Genomic DNA, 21156 nt, shown 5'->3' with positions numbered 1-21156 from the left:
CCTTCTGTGCAGCAATGAGGACAATCCTCAGTTTACGGACCCAGTCCGCATAATTGCTACTATCAACTTTCAACTAAATTTTCTCTAGGAACATATCTTAAACAGTAGAACTAAAGCGTAAGCTACGACATAATTTGCAAAGACCTTTTAACTATGTTCATGATAATTAAGTTCATCTAATCAAATTATTTGATGAACTCCCACTCAGATAGACATCCCTCTAGTCATCTAAGTGATACATGATCCGAGTCAACTAGGCCGTGTCCGATCATCACGTGAGATGGACTAGTCATCATCGGTGAACATCTCCATGTTGATCGTATCTACTATACGACTCATGTTCGACCTTTCGGTCTCTTGTGTTCCAAGGCCATGTCTGTACATGCTAGGCTCGTCAAGTCAACCTAAGTGTTTCGCGTGTGTAAATCTGGCTTACACCCGTTGTATGCGAACGTTAGAATCTATCACACCCGATCATCACGTGGTGCTACGAACCTTCGCAACGGTGCACAGTTAGGGGGAACACATCTCTTGAAATTTTAGTGAGGGATCATCTTATTTATGCTACCGTCGTTCTAAGCAAATAAGATGTAAACATGACAAACATCACATGCAAATCATAAAGTGACATGATATGGCCAATATCATCTTGCGCCTTTTGATCTCCATCTTCGAGGCGCGGCATGATCACCTTCGTCACCGGCATGACACCATGATCTCCATCATCATGATCTCCATCATCGTGTCTTCATGAAGTTGTCTCGCCAACTATTACTTCTACTAATATGGCTAACGATTAGCAATAAAGTAAAGTAATTACATGGCGTTTTTCATTGACACGCAGGTCATATAATAAATTAACACAACTCCTATGGCTCCTGCCGGTTGTCATAATCATCGACATGCAAGTCGTGATTCCTATTACAAGAACATGATCAATTTCATACATCACATATATATATAATTCATCACATCCTTTTGGCCATATCACATCACATAGCAAACCCTGCAAAAACAAGTTAGACGTCCTCTAATTGTTGTTGCATGTTTTACGTGGCTGCTATGGGTTTCTAGCAAGAACGTTTCTTACCTACGCAAAAGCCACAACGGTGATATGCCAATTGCTATTTACCCCTCATAAGGACCCTCTTCATAGAATCCGATCCGACTAAAGTGGGAGAGACAGACACCCGCTAGCCACCTTATGCATCAAGTGAATGTCAGTCGGTGGAACCTGTCTCACGTAAGAGTACGTGTAAGGTCGGTCCGGGCCGCTTCATCCCACAATGCCGCCGAATCAAGATAAGACTAGTAACGGCAAGCAAATTGAACAAATCATCGCCCACAACTACTTTGTGTTCTACTCGTGCATAGAATCTACGCATAGACCTAGCTCATGATGCCACTGTTGGGTAACGTAGCAATAATTCAAAATTTTCCTACGTGTCACCAAGATCAATCTAGGAGATGCTAGCAACGAGAGAGAGGGAGTGCATCTTCATACCCTTGAAGATCGCTAAGCGGAAGCGTAACAAGAACGCGGTTGATGGAGTCGTACTCGCGGCGATTCAAATCGCGGAAGATCCGATCTAGCGCCGAACGGACGGCGCCTCCGCGTTCAACACACGTACAGCCCGGGGACGTCTCCTCCTTCTTGATCCAGCAAGGGGAGAGGAGAAGTTGAGGGAGAACTCCAGCAGCACGACGGCGTGGTGGCAATGGAGCTCGTGGTTCTCCGGCAGAGCTTCGCTAAGCACTACGGAGGAGGAGGAGGAGGAGGAGGTGTATGAGGAGGGAGGGCTGCACCAGGGAAGAGGTGCGGCTACCCTCCCACCCCTCCACTATATATAGGGGCAAGGGAGAGGGGGGCCGGCCCCTTTAGATCCCAGCTGGTGGGAGGGGCGGCGGCCAGGGAGGGTGGCTTGCCCCCCAAGTCAAGGGGGGCGCCCCCTCCAGGGTTTCCTCCAACCCTAGGCGCATGGGCCCTAGGGGGAGGTTGGCGCCCAGCCCACTTAGGGGCTGGTTCCCTTCCACCTACAGCCCATAAGGCCCTCCGGGGCAGGTGGACCCTCCCGGTGGACCCCCGGAACCCCTTCGGTGGCCCCGGTACAATACCGGCAATACCCCCGAACACTTCCGGTGACCGTATGATGACTTCCCATATATAAATCTTTACCTCCGGACCATTCCGGAACTCCTCGTGACGTCCGGGATCTCATCCGGGACTCCGAAAAACCTTCGGTAACCACATACTATTTCCCATAACAACTCTAGCGTCACCGAACCTTAAGTGTGTAGACCCTACGGGTTCGGGAACCATGAAGACATGACCGAGACATCTCTCCGGCCAATAACCAATAGCGGGATCTGGATACCCATATTGGCTCCCACATGTTCCACGATGATCTCATCGGATGAACCACGATGTCGGGGATTCAATCAATCCCGTATACAATTCCCTTTGTCAATCGGTATGTTACTTGCCCGAGATTCGATCGTCGGTATCCCAATACCTCGTTCAATCTCGTTACCGGCAAGTCACTTTACTCGTTCTGTAATGCATGATCCCGTGACTAACTACTTAGTCACATTGAGCTCATTATGATGATGCATTACCGAGTGGGCCCAGAGATACCTCTCCGTCATACGGAGTGACAAATCCCAGTCTCGATTCGTGCCAACCCAACAGACACTTTCGGAGATACCTGTAATGCACCTTTATAGCCACCCAGTTATGTTGTGACGTTTGGTACACCCAAAGCATTCCTACGGTATCCGGGAGTTGCACAATCTCATGGTCTAAGGAAACGATACTTGACATTAGAAAAGCTCTTAGCAAACAAACTACACGATCTTGTGCTATGCTTAGGATTGGGTCTTGTCCATCACATCATTCTCCTAATGATGTGATCCCGTTATCAATGACATCCAATGTCCATGGTCAGGAAACCATAACCATCTATTGATCAACGAGCTAGTCAACTAGAGGCTTACTAGGGACATGTTGTGGTCTATGTATTCACACATGTATTACGGTTTCCAGTTAATACAATTATAGCATGAACAATAGACAATTATCATGAACAAGGAAATACAATAATAACCATTTTATTATTGCCTCTAGGGCATATTTCCAACAGGAGTAGATGGGTGGGTACACGGTGAGTAAGCCACCTAGAGACTGTACGGTGGATCACGTTGTGTAAACGCCATGTAAATATTCGTGGATGGGGCTCTTCCTCTTTTCCGTTCTATTAATATATGATACGCACTCGTGCGTATTCGAGAAAAAAAAGTTCTTCATCTTCGAGCGGTCTTCTATGTAAAACTTAGAATTGTGGGAAACTGCTCGACACCCTAATACAGGCATGGCTCTTTATATATATAGGGGTATAACTTGTACACGGATACAATATACGGTTACGTACAGAAGCTCTATACAATATACAGTCTAACACCCTCCCTCAATCTTAACTGTGGCCTGAAGTACAAAGCAAGTTAAGATTGCGCCTATAACCTTCAAACTGAGGTTGTGGAAGTGGCTTCGTGAAGATGTCAGCAAGTTGATCTTTAGAGGAGATGAACTTGATATGAAGAAGCTTCTGTGCAACACATTCCCTCACAAAGTGATAGTCAACTTCGATGTGCTTGGTACGAGCATGGAAAACTGGATTAGATGAAAGATACGTCACACCAATATTATCACACCAAAGAACCAGTGGTTGCTCGTGAGAGACTCCCAACTCTCTCAAGAGAGACTGTACCCAAATGATCTCAGCCGTGGCACTGGCAACCGCCTTATACTCTGCTTCAGTGCTACTCCGAGAGACAGTGGCATGCTTGCGCGCACTCCAGGCGATCAAGTTGTGACCAAAGAAGACAGCATAGCCCCCCGTTGATCGCTAGTCATCCAGGCTCCCAGCTCAATCAGCATGAGAGAACGCCGAGAGAGCACTCCAGGAGGTAGACCGAAGATGCAAACCATAGGAGACAGTATGCGAGAGATAACGCAGTATGCGCTTCACAGCTGACCAGTGTGAAGTCCGAGAAGCATGAAGATACTGGCACACACGGTTTACCGCATAAGAGATGTCCGGCCGTGTGATAGTTAAGTACTGCAACCCACCAACAAGAATGCGGTACTCTGTAGCATCATCTGAAGGAAGCAAGGCACCATCCAAGGCTGATAACCGATCAGTTGCAAACATAGGGGTGGTAGCATGCTTGCACTGCAACATACCTGCACGTCGCAACAAATCCAAGGAATACTTATGCTGAGTGAGAGTCAGGCCAGCAGAAGACTGTGAAACCTCCAGACCAAGGAAGTAATGGAGAGCACCCAGATCCTTGACAGCAAAATGACCACTCAAAGCAGACAGCAGACGATCAGCAACAGTCACTGAGGAGCTGAGCCAAAGAACCAGCAGGTACATAGTAACCTCAGCCAAAGAACCGAGCCGAGTCGGGCATACCATGCACGGGGAGCCTGCTTAAGTCCATAAAGTGCCTTATCAAGACGACACAAATAATGCGGATGAGCAGGATCAACAAAACCTGGAGGTTGCCGCATGTAGACCTCTTCCTCCAAGACCCCATGGAGGAAAGCATTCTGGACATCAAGCTGACGCAGAGACCACCCTTTGGCAACAGCCAAGGACAGAAGCAGACGAATGGTGGTAGGTTTGACAACTGGACTAAAGGTATCCTCATAATCAAGACCATGCCGTTGTTTAAAAATTTAGCCACCAGTCGTGCCTTGTACCGCTCAATAGATCCATCAGCATGCTTCTTTACCTTAAACACCCACTTGGAGTCAATGATGTTGACACGAGACACAGGAGGAACCTACCGCCAAGTATTATTCCTCTGTAGTGCCTGAAACTCCTGCTCCATGGCATTGCGCCAATGAGGAATCTGAAGAGCCACCTGAAAATGTCGAGGCTCAGCAGTGGGCCAGCATCTGTCTGTGCCATACCCTCCACAATCCACGCAATTGTGCCGTCAGTACGCTCCTTCGGCCGAAAAATACCACTCTGACTGCGTGTATGAGCACGCAGAACAGTGGTAGGTGGTAGAGGTGGCGGCGGAGACGGGATCGACGAAGATGACAAGGACGACGCAGATTGCTCCCCAGATGTAGAACCAGTCACACCAGGCGACGGGCCAGACGAGGGAGTCGGCTCAGGCGAGGACGCCCGCTCGATCGACACAAGCAGGGACGCCAGCGCGGGCGCTGGCTCAGGCGTGGCCAGTGCGGGCGAGGATGCCGGCTCGGCCGGCGCGTCGGGAAGCCCTGTAGTGCCCGGCTCGGCCAACCCCGTCGGCAGGCCAGGTGATGGAGTGACGTCGCGAGCGGGCTCGGCGGACATCTGAGAGGACGCGGGCAGCTGCTCATCCAGTAGCTCGAGGCGTGCTCCACGCCCAGTACCTGCACCATGGTTAGGTAGCAACAAGGGGGTATATGCAGCATCAACAAATTGACCAGGCAAAGGTAAAACAAATTTCTCAGGTGTAGTTAGAGTGGTGGAGGTGACCGGAAGTGCGGAAAAAGGAAATATATTCTCATCAAACACCACATCACGTGAGATATAGATGCGGTTAGAGGGAACATGAAGACACTTGTACCCTTTATGAAGAGAACTACAACCAAGAAACACACACTGTTTAGACCGGAACTCCAACTTGCGTTGGTTATATGGACGAAGATGTGGCCAACATGCACAACCAAAGACCTTGAGAAACGTATAATCAGGAACTTCATTCAGCAAGAGCTCAAGTGGTGTTTTCATCTGACGGAGTCGTGTAGGGAGTCTATTAATGAGAAAGCATGCGATGGAAAAGGCATCACTCCAAAACCGGAAAGGAACGGAGGCATGGGCAAGCAAAGCAAGACCAATCTCAACTATATGACGATGTTTATGCTCAGCTACACACTACTAGGGAAAAGCCTAGCAGTAGCGCGGGTTTAAGGGCTATCAGTACGTAGCGCGGGGCACTGCGCTACTGATACGGCGCTACAGCTAACATTTAGCAGTAGCGCGCTTCTGCCCGCGTTACTGCTATAGCTACTTAGCAGTAGCGCTGTCCATGCGAGCGCTACTGCTAAGTGGCTTAGCAGTAGTGTTTTCCTGTTCAATGCTAAACAGCGCTACTACTATATTTTCACATATCTGTTTTTTTGCTACGTATTTGCGATGTTTTTGTACAGATTTTATACCGTATTCTAGTCATATCATAAACTGGCAATATGCTCATTATATCATACACATAATAGTCTCATCATATCATCCAACACAAATCATGTCATCACATCATAATCATGATATAGCTATACAAGTTACATGTCATGTCTCATCATACATAATGTAGTACTTCTTGAGGCACCGGTTCCTATCCCTGTCTCGCACTAGCGTGAACCTAAACTAACTACTTTCTGCTTCGGCTCTGCTATCTAACCCTCTCTGGCTGTCGCTCGGAAACCGGTACACCTGGGCCCGACACTCCGGCCACTCGTCGTATACTCCTGGCATAGCACTTCTTCTCCATCGATGATCTATGTACCTGCATCGTCACATGAGTCGATAATATGCAACATATATAGTTGAGCAACAGAAAGAGACAGACTTGGCAAAAATAGAAGCAACATCTCATAAGCATAAATAACAAAGTTCATAGTACCCAAAATGCCCTAACTAGAGTGATCTTCGCTAGTTGAGGAGGACGGTTTAATTACATCACAAATAAAGTTTCGTCGTGCATAACTCAAAGTCTCATCATAGAGAAAGTATGGACTAAACAGACACTTTGCCATATATTGTCAATCACTCCAACATGCCGTGCCATCCATCCAAAGTCAGGGAGATAGTCCCCAAGCACAGTGAAAGGCTTCAGGCCGAGACGTTGAGCCGATACGCATGTTCGGACGTCTTCCCGCGACATTTGCCCTTTTTCGTAGAACATCCTTGTTTTCTCGACGACCTCCTTCATGATGATTTGGGCAAGTTCACGCTGGATGTGATAGAACTCAGCTCGAAGTCGATGATACGGGATATCTCCTAGGTTCTTTGCCCATTGCAGAATATGGGTGTCGCCGGATCTAGGTGACATGCGAAGGTTCTGCTAATCCCGTCTGTACTCCAGCATGTGGTGGAGGACATATAATCCATCACTAAGAGTACCACTCGGTTGCTGGATGCAGCAGAAGTCGGTCTTATGGCCGAAGGCGGACGCGCGGTTCCTTGTCTTCCTGGTCGTGATCTCTCCACCCCGTAGGCCGTAGCTAAAGATAGCACTGTCGAGAACAGAATTGATGTGGGTGTAATCCTTTTTCTTCATGTTCTTCGACGAGTCCAATTAAAGAGCGTGGGAGAATCGGGGGTAAAGGATGATGAGGACGGCGCGCCCGTCGCTATGCAAAATAAGTACACCTCAAATTAGCCTCCACACGTGCAAATGAATGATTGGAATCGAAGGAAAGATATATGTGGATGACTTACATGGGATGATAAGGCACGAGAATCGTCTCCTTGTCCTTATTGGCGACCATGAAATCGGCGATGTAGTTACTCGTGTATTCACGGTGCTTTGGGCAGACTGCCAAGAAGCCCTCGTGCATGAAGTACGGGTCAGCGACACAGATATAAGGTATCTGCTCAATCCTAATGATGTGGTTCATGTGCAAGGCAAAAAGGCGGACAGACGTAAAATCCAGCTTTTTCAAGTGAAACATGTCGAAGATGTAATCGAATCGAAGGAAGAACTTTTCTGCAGGGAATGTGTCAACGTACAACCTTTGCTGCATCACGTTAACCATGTAGAGCGGGTATCCTGGATTTTCGAGGCGATCAGGCCTTCTCTCTCCGCAGCACATCATCATGAAGTCTCCTTAGATTGCCGTATATGGCCTCTACCGCTGCCTTAGGTAGGATCGGATCACCGGGGATATGACATTTTGCCGCACCGAGGATATGTATACGGTCTTGAACCTGAGGCTGCTGAAGTGGCTAGATCATAGAAGCAGTTTTGTTGCCTTTAGTCTCTTCATCCATAATATAGCCCTCAGGCACAACAGGCAATTCATATTTATTGGGAGAGCCTTCATCATCACTTTCATCAATATTATCAGTTTCAATAATTTCATTCTCTCTAGCCTAGCAAGTTGTTCATCAAGAAATTCACCAAGTGGCACAGCAGTATCAAGCATAGAAGTAGTTTCATCATAAGTATCATGCATAACAGAAGTGGCATCATCAATAACATGCGACAAATCAGAATTAATAGCAGAAGCAGGTTTAGGTGTCGCAAGCTTACTCAAAACAGAAGGTGAATCAAGTGCAGAGCTAGATGGCAGTTCCTTACCTCCCCTCGTAGTTGAGGGATAAAATTTTGTTTTCTCGTCTTTCAAGTTCCTCATAGTGACCAGCAGATATAAATCCCAAGTGACTCAAAGAATAGAGCTATGCTCCCCGGCAACGGCGCCAGAAAATAGTCTTGATAACCCACAAGTATAGGGGATCGCAACAGTTTTCGAGGGTAGAGTATTCAACCCAAATTTTTTGATTCGACACAAGGGGAGCCAAAGAATATTCTCAAGTATTAGCAGTTGAGTTGTCAATTCAACCACACCTGGATAACTTAGTATCTGCAGCAAAGTATTTAGTAGCAAAGTAATATGGAAGTAACGGTAACGGTAACAAAAGTAATATTTTTGGGTTTTGTGGTGACTGTAACAGTAGCAACGGAAAAATAAATAAGCGAAGAACAATATGTGAAAAGCTCGTAGGCATTGGATCGGTGATGGAGAATTATGCCGGATGCGGTTCATCATATAACAATCATAACATAGGTGACACAGAACTAGCTCCAATTCATCAATGTAATGTAGGCATGTATTCCGAATATAGTCATACGTGCTTATGGAAAAGAACTTGCATGACATCTTTTGTCCTACCCTCCCGTGGCAGCGGGGTCCTAGCGGAAACTAAGGGATATTAAGGCCTCCTTTTAATAGAGTACCGGACCAAAGCATTAACACATAGTGAATACATGAACTCCTCAAACTATGGTCATCACCGGGAGTGGTCCCGATTATTGTCACTTCGGGATTACCGGATCATAACACATAGTAGGTGACTATAGACTTGCAAGATAGGATCAAGAACTCACATATATTCATGAAGACATAATAGGTTCAAATCTGAAATCATGGCACTCAGGCCCTAGTGACAAGCATTAAGCATAGCAAAGTCATAGCAACATCAATCTCAGAACATAGTGGATACTAGGGATCAAACCCTAACAAAACTAACTCGATTACATGATAAATCTCATCCAACCCATCACCGTCCAGCAAGCCTACGATGGAATTACTCACGCACGGCGGTGGGAGCATCATGAAATTGGTGATGGAGGATGGTTGATGATGACGACAGCGACGGATTCCCCTCTCCGGAGCCCCGAACGGACTCCAGATCAGCCCTCCCGGGAGAGTTTAGGGCTGGGCGGCAGCTCCGTATCGTAAAACGCGATGAATCCTTCTCTCTATTTTTTTCTCCCCGAACACGAATATATAGAGTTGGAGTTGAGGTCGGTGGAGCTCCAGGGGGCCCACGAGGCAGGGGGCGCGCCCAGGGGGCGCAGGCGCGCCCCCCACCCTCGTGGACAGGGTGTGGGCCCCCTGGCCTTGATTCTTTCACCAATATTTTTAATATTTTCCAAAAATAAGCTCCGTGGAGTTTCAGGTCATTCCGAGAACCTTTGTTTCTGCACATAAATAACACCATGGCAATTCTGCTGAAAACAGCGTCAGTCCGGGTTTGTTCCATTCAAATCATGCAAGTTAGAGTCCAAAACAAGGGCAAAAGTGTTTGAAAAAGTAGATACGACGGAGAGGTATCAATCCCGAAGTCTTCGTTCAGGCCGGCGATGAGGGTGCTGAGAAGAAGCTCATCGGAGACCTTCTCGCCGAGGTCACGGAGCTCGTCAACAAGCTTCTTGAGGCGCATGCAATAATCGTCAACAGACGAGTCGAGCTGCTGGCACCCTTAAAACTCACCCTGCAAGAAAACCTTGCGTTGGAGCGCGTTGTCGGTGAAGAGGCCGTTGAGCTTAGTCCAAACGGCGTGAGCGTCATCGTCGGCGGAGACCACCGTGTGGAAGAGGTCCTTCGAGATGGTGGTGTAGAACCAACGGATGAGAGTGGCGTCGATGGACGTCCACTCCTCATCGTCCTCCATGAAGCGGGAGTCCATGGAGCCATCGATGTGATCCCGGAGATTGTACTCACGGAACACAAGGGAGAAGTACGTCTTCCAGGCATAGTAGGTGGAGGTGAGGTGATCGAGGACGACGGGAACCCGAGCGAGGATGTTGAGATCCCGGATGACGACGGGATTGGGGCCTTCGAACGGGTTGGTGCGACGGCTGCGGGTGGTACCGGTGGAACCGGGGGAGGCCATGTCCGAGAGGGGGGTGCGGCGGCGCGTGGTGAGACAGCGCGGCAAGGGGTGTGGCGGCTCGGCTTGGGGCGGCGCTGTGGTGTGCGGGCGGAAGCGCGGGCGGCGGCGGCACACGGGGGCGGCGGCGCGGCGGCGCGTGGTGGCGGCGGCGGCGGGTGGCGGCGGCGGCGGCAAGGGTTAGGGTTAGGATCGCAGGTATGATACCATGTTGGAAACGAATGTTTTGGCAATGCTTCACGATGTATTGATCGGTGCATAGCGCACGTATATATGGAGTACAAGGTGGGCCACAACCTCAACTATACAATGACTAGGAGGCGGGCTGGGCTATACAATATACATGCACAAACCATATATTCAACAGGCAGCGCCGAGCCGCCTCCCTCGCTGGCATTCACTCCTCTCCGCCTTCTCTGACCGACGGGACGGTCCTCCCACTCTCTCTCGGCTAGGGCCCGGACCATCAGCAGCGGAGGGCGCGGGGCGCGGGGAGGCCATGGCTTGGCGAGTCGACGACGAGGGCACGCAAGACAGGAAGGAGAGGCGCAGCGCGTGAGGAATTGGTCGGGCACGGGAAAGAAAGGGGAATGAGAGGTTGCGTGCGTGGTGAGGGTGGAGGCATGGGCCAGCGAGCTCCCCTCTCCTTTTCTTTCTTCTTTACGAAGCGAACGCAGGACGTCGGCCAGCAAGCGCAAGAGACATGGCCAGCGAAATTATGTTTTTCTTGGCTAGGGCCCGGAAGCAGCGGAGGGCGCAAGAGACATGGCCAGTACAAGAGACAGTACCTCGCGCGCTGCGCCAATTCTATCTCTTCGACACAGTAAAGAACACGTGTATAACACGACTGCTCGCCCTTATAGCGTAGCTTATTGTTTTGGATATAGGAAACGCACGGTTTTCCTGCAATGCCTGTTCGACCTCTTTCCTGGGTATACGTGTACAGTTGTACTTGCACCGATGATCCACCAGCGCACCAAGCTGTTTCTGATCACTGATTAGAGATTCTTCCGCACGTCCCGCACTGGCACTGGCCAGGCCTGGAATCTCGATCGACCCCCTCGCCCCATTATTTTCCTCGGACCAAGCCCTGTTCACCTAGCTGCTTCGTGTCTCGGCAAACACCAACCACCATGCATCCACGCCATAAGTCTCATCACTTTCACCCTTTCCATTCCAAATTCCAATGCCCCCCTTCGGCTCGACGGCTTCTCGTCGCCAAAAGAAAGGAGTCCCATCTTCTCTTTGTCACCCGATCGAACCCAAAAGCCGGCTGTGGGACAGAGAAACCAGGTCGAAATGCGCTTTCGGACGAGCTTCTACCGGTACTATCGTTCATCATGCGAGATTCAGACGCCTTTGAGAGCGGGCTCGCGCAAAAGCAGGCGCACCGAGCGCGAAAGGCCGGGGCAGCGGTGGGTGGTGACGCCGTGACACGATGCGTGATCCGGAGGCGCCGAGATAAGCATATGTGTGCTGGTCTCGTCTGCGTTCGATCGGTTCCGTTTCCTTAGCCGTGTATGCATGCTTCCATCGGTCCTTCGGGTGAGATCATCCGGCCTTTCTTTCCAGCCGACAGCCCACGATTATGTTTTCCAATCGGTGAAAGTGACCAAGAAAGGTCGAAATGAGTCGTCGTAATGTGGAGTATTATTATATGCATGTGCAACCAGAATTTGGACTCTTCCTCGTCTCAAGTGCGCAGCGTACTAAGTTCTCACATGCATAGTGGACATCGGTGGCGCCGACACGTACGTAGAGCGTAGTTCTCTCTATCAAGTATCAACCGAGGAGAGAAAGCCACATTAGCAAGGATGCATACATGATAATTTTAACGAGTAGAGCTCCTAGATGGATGAGTACGTAGGTTCGCTTTATATTGTACTTACGTGGATCGTCTTAATGCTACTGTGTGCTGTGCATCGGCGGCGTTTCTTTCTAGCAATAGCTTGTGATTAATTAAGTACGTGGTAGATTACTACTGCCTACGCAAGAGTACATTACCCGCGAGTGGAGAGCCCAGATGTTCTTTGCGAGCCATGGCAATACGCGCCACGCATCCATCTAAAGTTATGTAAAGCGCGCGCATTTCGTCCGTCTACGTACACAGCACTCGCGCTCCCGAACCGACACTGAATTAGCTAAACGAAGACCGGGAGAAATATAGTGCGTGTCTGCGTACACTCACTCCGCTCTCCAAAGCGCGCCAAATAATTAAGCAGCAGCAGCGGTATACGTACGTGGCCGCGAGCTTCTGGTGCACCAACCAAACCCCCGAAATACATTCATCCGAGCAAGCGAAACGCGCGCTCCTTTTTCTCCTACCACTTTCCTTAGCAGTATCATCATTCTCCTTCCTTCCCAGCTTTGCCTTTCGCGCTCCTTTCTTTTGCTGACTGACTGATCGTTCATAAACAACAACGCGCCGCGCCGCCGATCGATACCGACCGATAATCAATCACGTCCCTCAAGGAAGCCTTCTACTAGCACACAATACCACACCTATATATCGCGACCCCTACTTAGCTTAGCTCAACTTCCCGAGCAGCCATCCTCTCCAGTGTGTGCTCGCCGCTCATAATCGGTCTCACTCTCATTCTCACTCCCGTCGATCGAGAGCCTCCTCCGCCATCCACTCCTCCACGGCAACTACTACGTACTCGCGAAGCGAACGCGGGCAATGGGGATGGCGTGGTCGCGGCAGCAGGGGGACGCGGCCCGCGCGGCGGCGCGGGAGCACACGAGGCGGTGCAGGGAGCGGCGCCGGCTCATGAGGGAGGCCGTGCGGGCGCGGCGCCAGCTCGCCGCCTCGCACGCCGGCTACCTCGCCTCGCTCGGCCTCGTGGCGTCCGCGCTCACCCACTTCGCGCTCGGCGAGCCGCTCCCCGTGTCCGACCACACGCCGCCCGCCGTGCTCGTGCACCGCCCGGCCCCCGCCCCCTCCACGCCGCCGCCGCTCCTCCGCTCCATCCAGCCGGCGCAGCAGGACGGCGCTGCCGCTGCCGAGGCGCCTCCCGCAGCCGCCGCCCGGACGGAGGGCGGCGTCGTTGGCGGGGAGGACCTGCGGGTGGCGGTGAGGCACCGGAGCCTCGCGGAGGTTGCCGCGGGGCTGGAGGAGTACTTCCTCAGGGCTAGCGCCGCCGGCGACCCGGTGTCGAAACTCCTCGAGGCCAGCAACGCCGAGTACAGTGGTGAGCCACCCTGCTGCCTCGCAAACCTCCACTTGCTAGCGGCCGATAGTACAGTGTGACAAATTTCGGGCCAGCGTCGCACGTGTGAAACATTCGAAGCTGACATTTAACAGAGTATCATGTGAAACATTCTGCAGGTGGACGGAGCAGCTTCTTTGGCGTGCTTTGCTGCATGTCGTCGTCGTCGTCGCCGTCAGTTTCGCACGACCGGATCGACAGCATGCACGACCGGATCGGCAAGCGGCATAGCTCTACACTGCAGCAGCTCATGGTCTGGGAGAAGAAGCTGTACAAGGAGGTGAAGGCGAGGGAGCGGCTGCAGATCCATCACGACAAGAAGCTGGCGGCGCTCCGGGACCAGGAGTACAGCAGGAAGGTCAACGTGGACATCCAGAAGCTCAAGGGCGCGTGGGACAGGGCGCGCGCGCAGCTCGCCACGGCGTCCGAGGCCGCGCACGCCGGCTCCGCGGCCATCTCCGAGCTCCGGGACACCCACCTCGCGCGCCAGGTGCTGGGGCTCTGCCACGCCACGCGCGACATGTGGAAGGCCATGCGCCAGCACCACGAGGCGCAGGGCCTGATCGCGCAGCAGCTGCGCGGGCTCAGCGGCCGGACGTCCATGGACGCTACGACGGAGATCCAGCACGGGGCGACGCGGGCGCTGGAGGCCGCCATGTCGGCCTGGTGCGCCGCCCTGAGCCACCTGGCCAAGCACCAGCGCGACTACGTCGCCGCCCTGCACGGCTGGCTCAAGCTGACGCTGGCGCCGTCCGCGGACGGCGCCCCGGCCTCCCCCGTCGCCGCGGAGCTCGCCGCCTTCGTCGACCGGTGGAGGCAGGCGCTGGACGGCGTGCACTGCGCCGAGGTGCTCAAGTCCATCAAGAACTTCGCCGGCGCCACCCACGCGCTCTACGCGCACCAGGGCGACGAGCTCCGGGCGGCGCGCCGGGTCGCGCAGTGCACCCGCGAGCTGGACCGCAAGTCCCGGATGCTGCGGCAGGTGGAGAAGAGCCACTACGACTCGTACGCGCCGGCGGGGCTCGCGCTGTGGAACCGGGGGAGGCACTGGATGGAGCACGACATGCGGCAGGTGCACCACGCGCACAACGAGGTGGTGCAGCGCAAGGAGGAGATCGACGCGTGCCGGAGGAAGCTCGAGGGCGAGATGAAGAGGCACGCTATGGCCATCGACGCCACCAGGTCCTCGGCGGTCGCCGGCGTGCAGAGGACGCTGCCGGCGGTGTTCCAGGCCATGGCCACCTTCTCGGCGGCGCTTGCCACCGCTCTCGACGCGGTGTGCAGACACGGCAGCTATGTGCAGTAGTCACATACAGTACATAATATCTATATCTAGACGTATTTATATAGAACGGAGGGAGTACGTTGGTTTTGGAGATATTTCCTTTCTACACACTGTATAAGATTTTAGTTCTTGTAGGGTTTCGAAATATGAAAGAAATGCGAGAGCAAAACAGAGATAACTGAGTTGTGACTTCTTTTTCATGGCTGTTTCAGCTGGATTTTATGGCATAACTATAAATTGTGTATTTGAATAGAAATGCATTCCCTCATCTTGCGTCTAAAGCTGCCGTCGGTTTGATAGGAATAAGAACGATAAAAGGCACCAAAAGTATAGTACACATTTTTCAATCCAGCAACTAATACTCCTTTTTTATTTCTGATACAAAAGCCAGAAGACAAAGACATAACTTTTGCACAAAGAGCACAGTTTACTTTAGGCAACAAGTCTCTGTTTTTCCGACGGGCTATGCTGACTATCAGGCACCAGCCCATGAGAATGGAAAAGACCAAGCCTATCCATTCCACCTTACATCACCGATTCACTGTTTTGAAAGAACCATGACGTTGAAGTTCAACGAGTTAGGGTTCGTCGCAATTCTGGCCTTGATGACTTTTGCAGCATCCTGGGAACAGATTTAAAAAAAAATCCACGGTTATCAAGGAAAAATATAGAGGGAATCAACCAAATCCAGAATTTAAACCACTACAATGAAGGCATCAGAAAAGATGAGGAAATGTTTGCTGAACAGCAAGCTCAATACCGAGCATATTTTACTAATTTAGGATGTACCAATGTGAAGACATAATTTACAACTTCCATTTACAATGAAAAAACAGTGACAAGCTTTTTGATAAAACAAACAGCCAACAGGACAATAGAAAAAGCAACATAATATCGGAAATGCTAAAAATCTGAAATCAGATTTGTCAGTGTCCAATAATATAAGCACTCTTTTATGTCATATAAGTATAAAATAGAAGATGGGGACGAATATTTGACCTGCAGCAAGGTCTCAGGTGATGAAGGGCCATGAGATATCGGTTTTGATTTTCGCCCATCAAGCTCGTAAAGTTCACCTGTTGCATGCCAAAACAAATTACATATTTGTTAGCCAACAGATAACTACTGCCAATAATATTTTAGTATTAAAGTAGGCTAGTGTGCTACCTACCATCAACACAGGAGAAACAGACAAAATGTTCATTCACCTCAACGTTTACCTGCACAAGGAAGACAATTGGTAAAAGGCGCACATTCCAACCTCAAATTTGAGGACAGCTTTGATATGGTCGTATTTCCTACCATCACTATTTTGGACAAGGCAAATCGCCCTAAAGGCCCATTTAAACTTATTTTTCCACAACTGAAGTGTGGTACTATCATAATGTAATTGGTTATTCCTTGCAAAGCCGAGTATATTTAGTGGACAATCAATAAGAATGGGATGAGAGTGGTTACGTCAGTGTCACCAGCAGTAGCAGCAACAGAATGAGCACCCTCCATCTCATCATCCTCCTCGAGAAAGACAGCACGCTAAAGATAGCAAACATGTTGTGCATGAGGATAATACATAAGTTCATTATGGAGATATCAATGAATTTATCTATTTCCAGATACTAACCTGAACTGGATCCATATCAGCTGTTTGTTTATAAAACCTATCAAAATAAGATCCCTCAACTGCAAAGAAGAAAGGAATCAATAAACCTTGCTACAGGTCAAAGTAGCCAGAATCCAAACCTAAAGTAGCCATGTGATACGTTCGTGTTTAAGCTTGTTAAATAGGTGCATGACATCTAAAAAAAGGTCAGGGGTAAACACTAAATAGAATAAACTATTGGAGCAACTCTAAAGCAACCAAATGCATATATATTAGCAGATGCGTTTAATGTGCTAGAAAGTTAGATCGGGATATGAACTATTGAGTTGGGTATATGCTGAAAATCATGTGAAATAGTCATAAAACTCATTACTCCCTCCGATCGATATTACTTTGCCGCTGAAATTGATGTATCTAGACGTATTTCAGTGCTAGATACATCCGTTTGAGCGACAAGTAATATGGATCGGAGGAAGTACTATTTCTTCTTTTACATTTGCTGATCATCTACTCTCAGTTCTCAACACAGTCAAGCCACTTTCACTACATCCTATGTAACTTTTTGCCCATTTTAGTAAAAGCAGCAGAACGGGGGATGCTTTGAAGTTCAAAAACCAGGTGCAACTAATTTATATTATGACCAAACCAAGCAGAGTGTTGGATGCTTGCCATATTGTTTGGGACTACTTGAAAAAATATTGAATCACTGAGAAAGCATCACTTGATTAAAGTTTTTCTGTCTATTGGATTGTTGCTAACTGGCAGCTTTCCTTCTGTGCAATAGTAGCCCATAGAATGCAGCGAATTATCTAAGTGTAATGAAAAGTCGCAACAATTACCCAGCTTGATGTCGGATGCAGCATTCCCTATTGCATGAATAACACCAACTGTTCCACAAGCGTTGCCAACAGTCTGTTTTGTAAAGTACACCTTCTTGCTTGAATCCTACATACCAAGTTAAAGTTATTGGATTAGAAAGGTAAACCTTATCTGCATACACCCCACCACTTGATAATATTTTTCCCACCAAAACAGATCTAAATATTTGAACATGTGCTCAAGTTCCAGTGACCTGCAAACTAATGTTCAGTTTGACATCATGCACAAGTGAAATAAAAGAGAATTTGGATCTATCTACTGTTTACTGGCACTCTCAACATGCAGGATAGATCAAGAAAATAATACAGGCAAGACCCTATAAAGAGGAATCAAGGGTGAAACATTTTACTGAATAACACGCTGAAAAATGCAATATAGACAGGGTATCAAAAAGCCTCCGGTGACGTGAAATATGATTGGCAGAATAAAGGCTTGATTTGTGGTTGCTGAACTGTTAAGTGTTGTGCTTATTTAACAATCCGTTGTAGAAAATTAGCCACAAAAGCAGACAAAAGAGGGTCAAACAGACACTAAAATAAGTAAAACCACAAAGCGAGACAAAAAGATTATGGTAATCCACAACAATGCCAAACATGGCCAAGATCTGTTGTGTTTGATTATGCATTCTCTCTCTGAAGGCTATGGTGCAAAACTAAGCAACAGTACACACAGGTGACCAACATAGCAATCATTGTAGCTTGGATAAATGTCATGCCACACTTCGTATATGTGGTAAGTTGGCAAGTTACCAAATATTAGTAAGGCACAATGCACACAGGCTCAAAAGAATAATATCCTTATCCTAATCTGTTGTAGCACATCTAACTCGAGTATGGCAAACAAAGTGTTTTCAACCTAAAATGCCTATAATTTATGTGATTGCAGAATAACTAGGATAATGGCTTGATTAAATTGTAAAGTCAACATATACATTATACAACTCAGAACAATAGTCCGTATGGTTGCACTCAAAGAATTTATAATTCAACCCATAACAAAAACTAAGCACTCAGTTCCATCCAAAATAATCTCTAAAGCAGGCCACTTATGCTTTGGTTGAGCACACATGATCCAGATTTCAGATTACAGATTTCATTGTCATACACTTATAGCTGTAATATCAACGACAGAATAATGTGCCAGACTGTGGGTAGAGGGAAAGATCACAACTCAACAAGGAAAAAAAATCATAAACAACAACTGTTTGGTAAAATAGAAACAATAATTACCAAGATCAACATTTTTCTGGACCTCTGCAACAGTACAACATAAAAGAAGAAGGCATTGTCATGATGTTGTAACACGACATTGTACAAGAAACATTCGCACCGCGGAACCAAGACTCTATTTCAGACAGCAGAGGTATAATAACCCCACAGAGATATTTAACCCAAAAAAGCAAAAATATAATGTCCCCGCTTTCTGTGAAAAACACCTGGTTAACAAAAGAACCTACCTCAAAGTTGGAAGGTATGCTAGGAAGACAGTTAAATTAGACCTTCTCTACGACTCTACATAGGCACCGATCTAGGGTTAAACGAGCACAACGTTGCTGAAGCATTCAGTCGAACACAGTAGGTGCGCTATGGAGGAACAAAAGGTAAACAGAACAACACAGCCGTACCTTGCCCCCTGCCGTAGAGGTGGCAGAAGCATCGTATTCCTCCACCTTCTCATCCTGCTCGCCCCGGAAAGCAACAAACCCATCACAATTTCACATCGCATAATCGAACGCGAAGAAGACCTCTCGAGGGAGATCACGAGGAATTTTACCAGGGAGGTGAGCGGGTAGAGGAAGATGACGGCGAGGACGGGCTGGGGCACCATGGCGAGCAGCTCGTCGTCGAGGCCGTAGACGTCGCAGAACTGCGCCTCCCCCTCGGTGACTCCCAGTCCCCAGATGAACTGCGAGCATCAGCGCCGCCCCGCGGCGGAAGCGCCGTCTGTGAGCGAGAGCGCGCCCGAAACGAAAAGGAAGCAAAACCCTAGCACCGGGGTGGGGCGAGGGGGGAGGAGGTCGTGCTCACCTGGTTCATGACGTCGGGGTTGGCCTCGAGCGGGATCCATCGCTTCCCCATCTTCTCTCGGCGCGCGTAGGAAGAAGAGAGAGGAGAGGAGAGGAGAGGCGAGGCGGGGCGGGGCGGCGCGTGGGCAGATTGGTGTGCGCTGCGCGGCGAAGCGGGGGCGCAGGTGGCGTGTGTTGACTGTGGTACAGCAGCAACTTCCTTGGAGTCCGAGCACATCTACTCGTGGGCGGTGGATCCAATATGACGCCGGCTGAAGCTAGAGGCGAAATGTGTTTGATTCTGCGTTCTGGCTTCCTTTTGTTTTCGTTCGTGAGCAGAAGCTGGTTTTCTTGTGTGCGTTTTTCTTGGGATTTTTCCTTTTTCTTTTTCGGATTTGTTTTTTCTTATTTTTTATCGTTTCTTTTTCAAATACACACTGAAATTTTATTAGTACGCAGCAAACATTATTTAAATACACACTAAACCTTTTTATATATACAATGAAGATTTTTTGTTGTATACATTGAGCATTTTCAGTATATGATGAACTTTTAAATTATATGATGACATTTTTTAATACACACGAAGCATTTTTAAATATATGGTGAACTTTTTATATATACATTGAACTTTTTTATGTAAACACATACTGGATTTTCTGAATTGTTTTCATTTTTAATAGGTTTTCTAATATTTAGCTCCATTAAATCAACAACCATCTTTCTTGCAAAAAAGGTAAGTAAAAAACCAAAGAGAAAAGAAACATTTGTGCTAGAGTGGGCTGGCCCGTTTGTCATGCTTTCAGGCGTAGCCTTGCCTGTTTGACACCCACAAACGTCATACATGAGGTCTCCTCGTGGGCGTAGGTGGCCGACAGGGTACCCCACCCATAAATGGGCCTTGCACGAACCGGCACATGGAGGCCCATTTATAAGCGGGACGGGTCGTGCCGGCACACGGGACTTGCCTTCGGGTACGGACATGGCTCATTAACTGGAAATGTCGACCTAGGCCCACGGGGCACTTTTGGGCCATGGGCTTTCTCGAACTAATTACTTTGAAAATTTCAAAAAATAATGAAAAACTAGAAGAAAAAACAAACAAACAAATCTATAAAATGAGGAAACATGTCATATGGGATAAATACTGAGCTTTATTAGTAGCTGACTCATTAAAATGTTCCATGTCTGGAAAGGAAAAGGAGCACAAAGCTTGCTCTAAATTACAATAGGAGGAGAGAAAAAAATAAAGAATTAGAAATTACAAAGACTACAACTATTCTTACGGTTCTTCTTCGTTAATGACAAGATTTTGGAACGTGCCAACGTGGATGCCAGCTCTATGTTATCTGCAGCATGTTGGGCTCTCATTCTCGCTAGTTCTCCATCGTTCACGATAATTAGTGTTTTCATCAAATCTGGGGTGAGATTGGTTCTTCTCTCCTCAAGTATTCTTCCAGATTGACTGAAAACAGACTCCGAGGATACCGGTAAGACGGGTACTGATAACACATCACATGTTAATATGGAAAGCACCTGATATGTAAGCTTGTGGTTACGCCAGCACTGTAGTATGTTGGACTCAACATCATTAGTAAAGCTGATTTTGTTGTTGTTGAGATAGTTCGCTAACCCCCCGCCATGTGAAAGCGCAACCGATTTGCTGCTCATGTGTAACAATTCTTTGTATGACATATGATGGTCACTACCATACTTTTGTGTGA

At 48.6% G+C, this 21156-nt stretch overlaps 2 protein-coding genes across 2 annotated transcripts; one reads left to right on the top strand and one right to left on the bottom strand.

Moving 5' to 3' along the window:
• Nucleotides 1-12907: 12907 nt before the first annotated feature.
• LOC109732452 (protein ROLLING AND ERECT LEAF 2) lies at nt 12908-15148 on the top strand. The gene is made up of 2 exons (XM_020291632.4): nt 12908-13645; nt 13783-15148. Exons 1-2 carry the CDS (start codon nt 13135-13137, stop codon nt 14967-14969), a joined length of 1698 nt encoding a protein of 565 aa, XP_020147221.1. The 5' UTR covers nt 12908-13134; the 3' UTR covers nt 14970-15148.
• Nucleotides 15149-15287: 139 nt separating this feature from the next.
• LOC109732463 (ubiquitin carboxyl-terminal hydrolase 3) lies at nt 15288-19728 on the bottom strand. The gene is made up of 9 exons (XM_020291640.4): nt 19455-19728; nt 19201-19332; nt 19052-19105; nt 17388-17493; nt 16570-16628; nt 16407-16481; nt 16120-16168; nt 15948-16024; nt 15288-15570 (listed from the first exon to the last, which is right to left on the bottom strand). The coding sequence occupies exons 1-9, from the start codon at nt 19668-19670 to the stop codon at nt 15487-15489; spliced, it is 852 nt and encodes a 283-aa protein (XP_020147229.1). The 5' UTR covers nt 19671-19728; the 3' UTR covers nt 15288-15486.
• Between the last annotated feature and the right edge of the window lie 1428 nt (nt 19729-21156).

The sequence above is a fragment of the Aegilops tauschii genome, chromosome 6, assembly GCF_002575655.3.
Source record: "Aegilops tauschii subsp. strangulata cultivar AL8/78 chromosome 6, Aet v6.0, whole genome shotgun sequence".
NCBI classification, from domain to species: Eukaryota; Viridiplantae; Streptophyta; class Magnoliopsida; order Poales; family Poaceae; genus Aegilops; species Aegilops tauschii.
This window is presented reverse-complemented; position numbering and strand designations above follow the sequence as displayed.

Coding starts and splice junctions, on each gene's coding strand:
- LOC109732452 (XM_020291632.4), top strand. CDS start 13,135: ATGGGGATGGCGTGGTCGCGGCAGCAGGGGGACGCGGCCCGCGCGGCG. Junction 13,646..13,782: donor CAGCAACGCCGAGTACAGTG/GTGAGCCACCCT, acceptor AACATTCTGCAG/GTGGACGGAGCAGCTTCTTT.
- LOC109732463 (XM_020291640.4), bottom strand. CDS start 19,670: ATGTGCTCGGACTCCAAGGAAGTTGCTGCTGTACCACAGTCAACACAC. Junction 16,629..17,387: donor TGCATCCGACATCAAGCTGG/GTAATTGTTGCG, acceptor TCTTCTTTGCAG/TTGAGGGATCTTATTTTGAT. Junction 16,169..16,406: donor CTACTGCTGGTGACACTGAC/GTAACCACTCTC, acceptor TTCCTTGTGCAG/GTAAACGTTGAGGTGAATGA.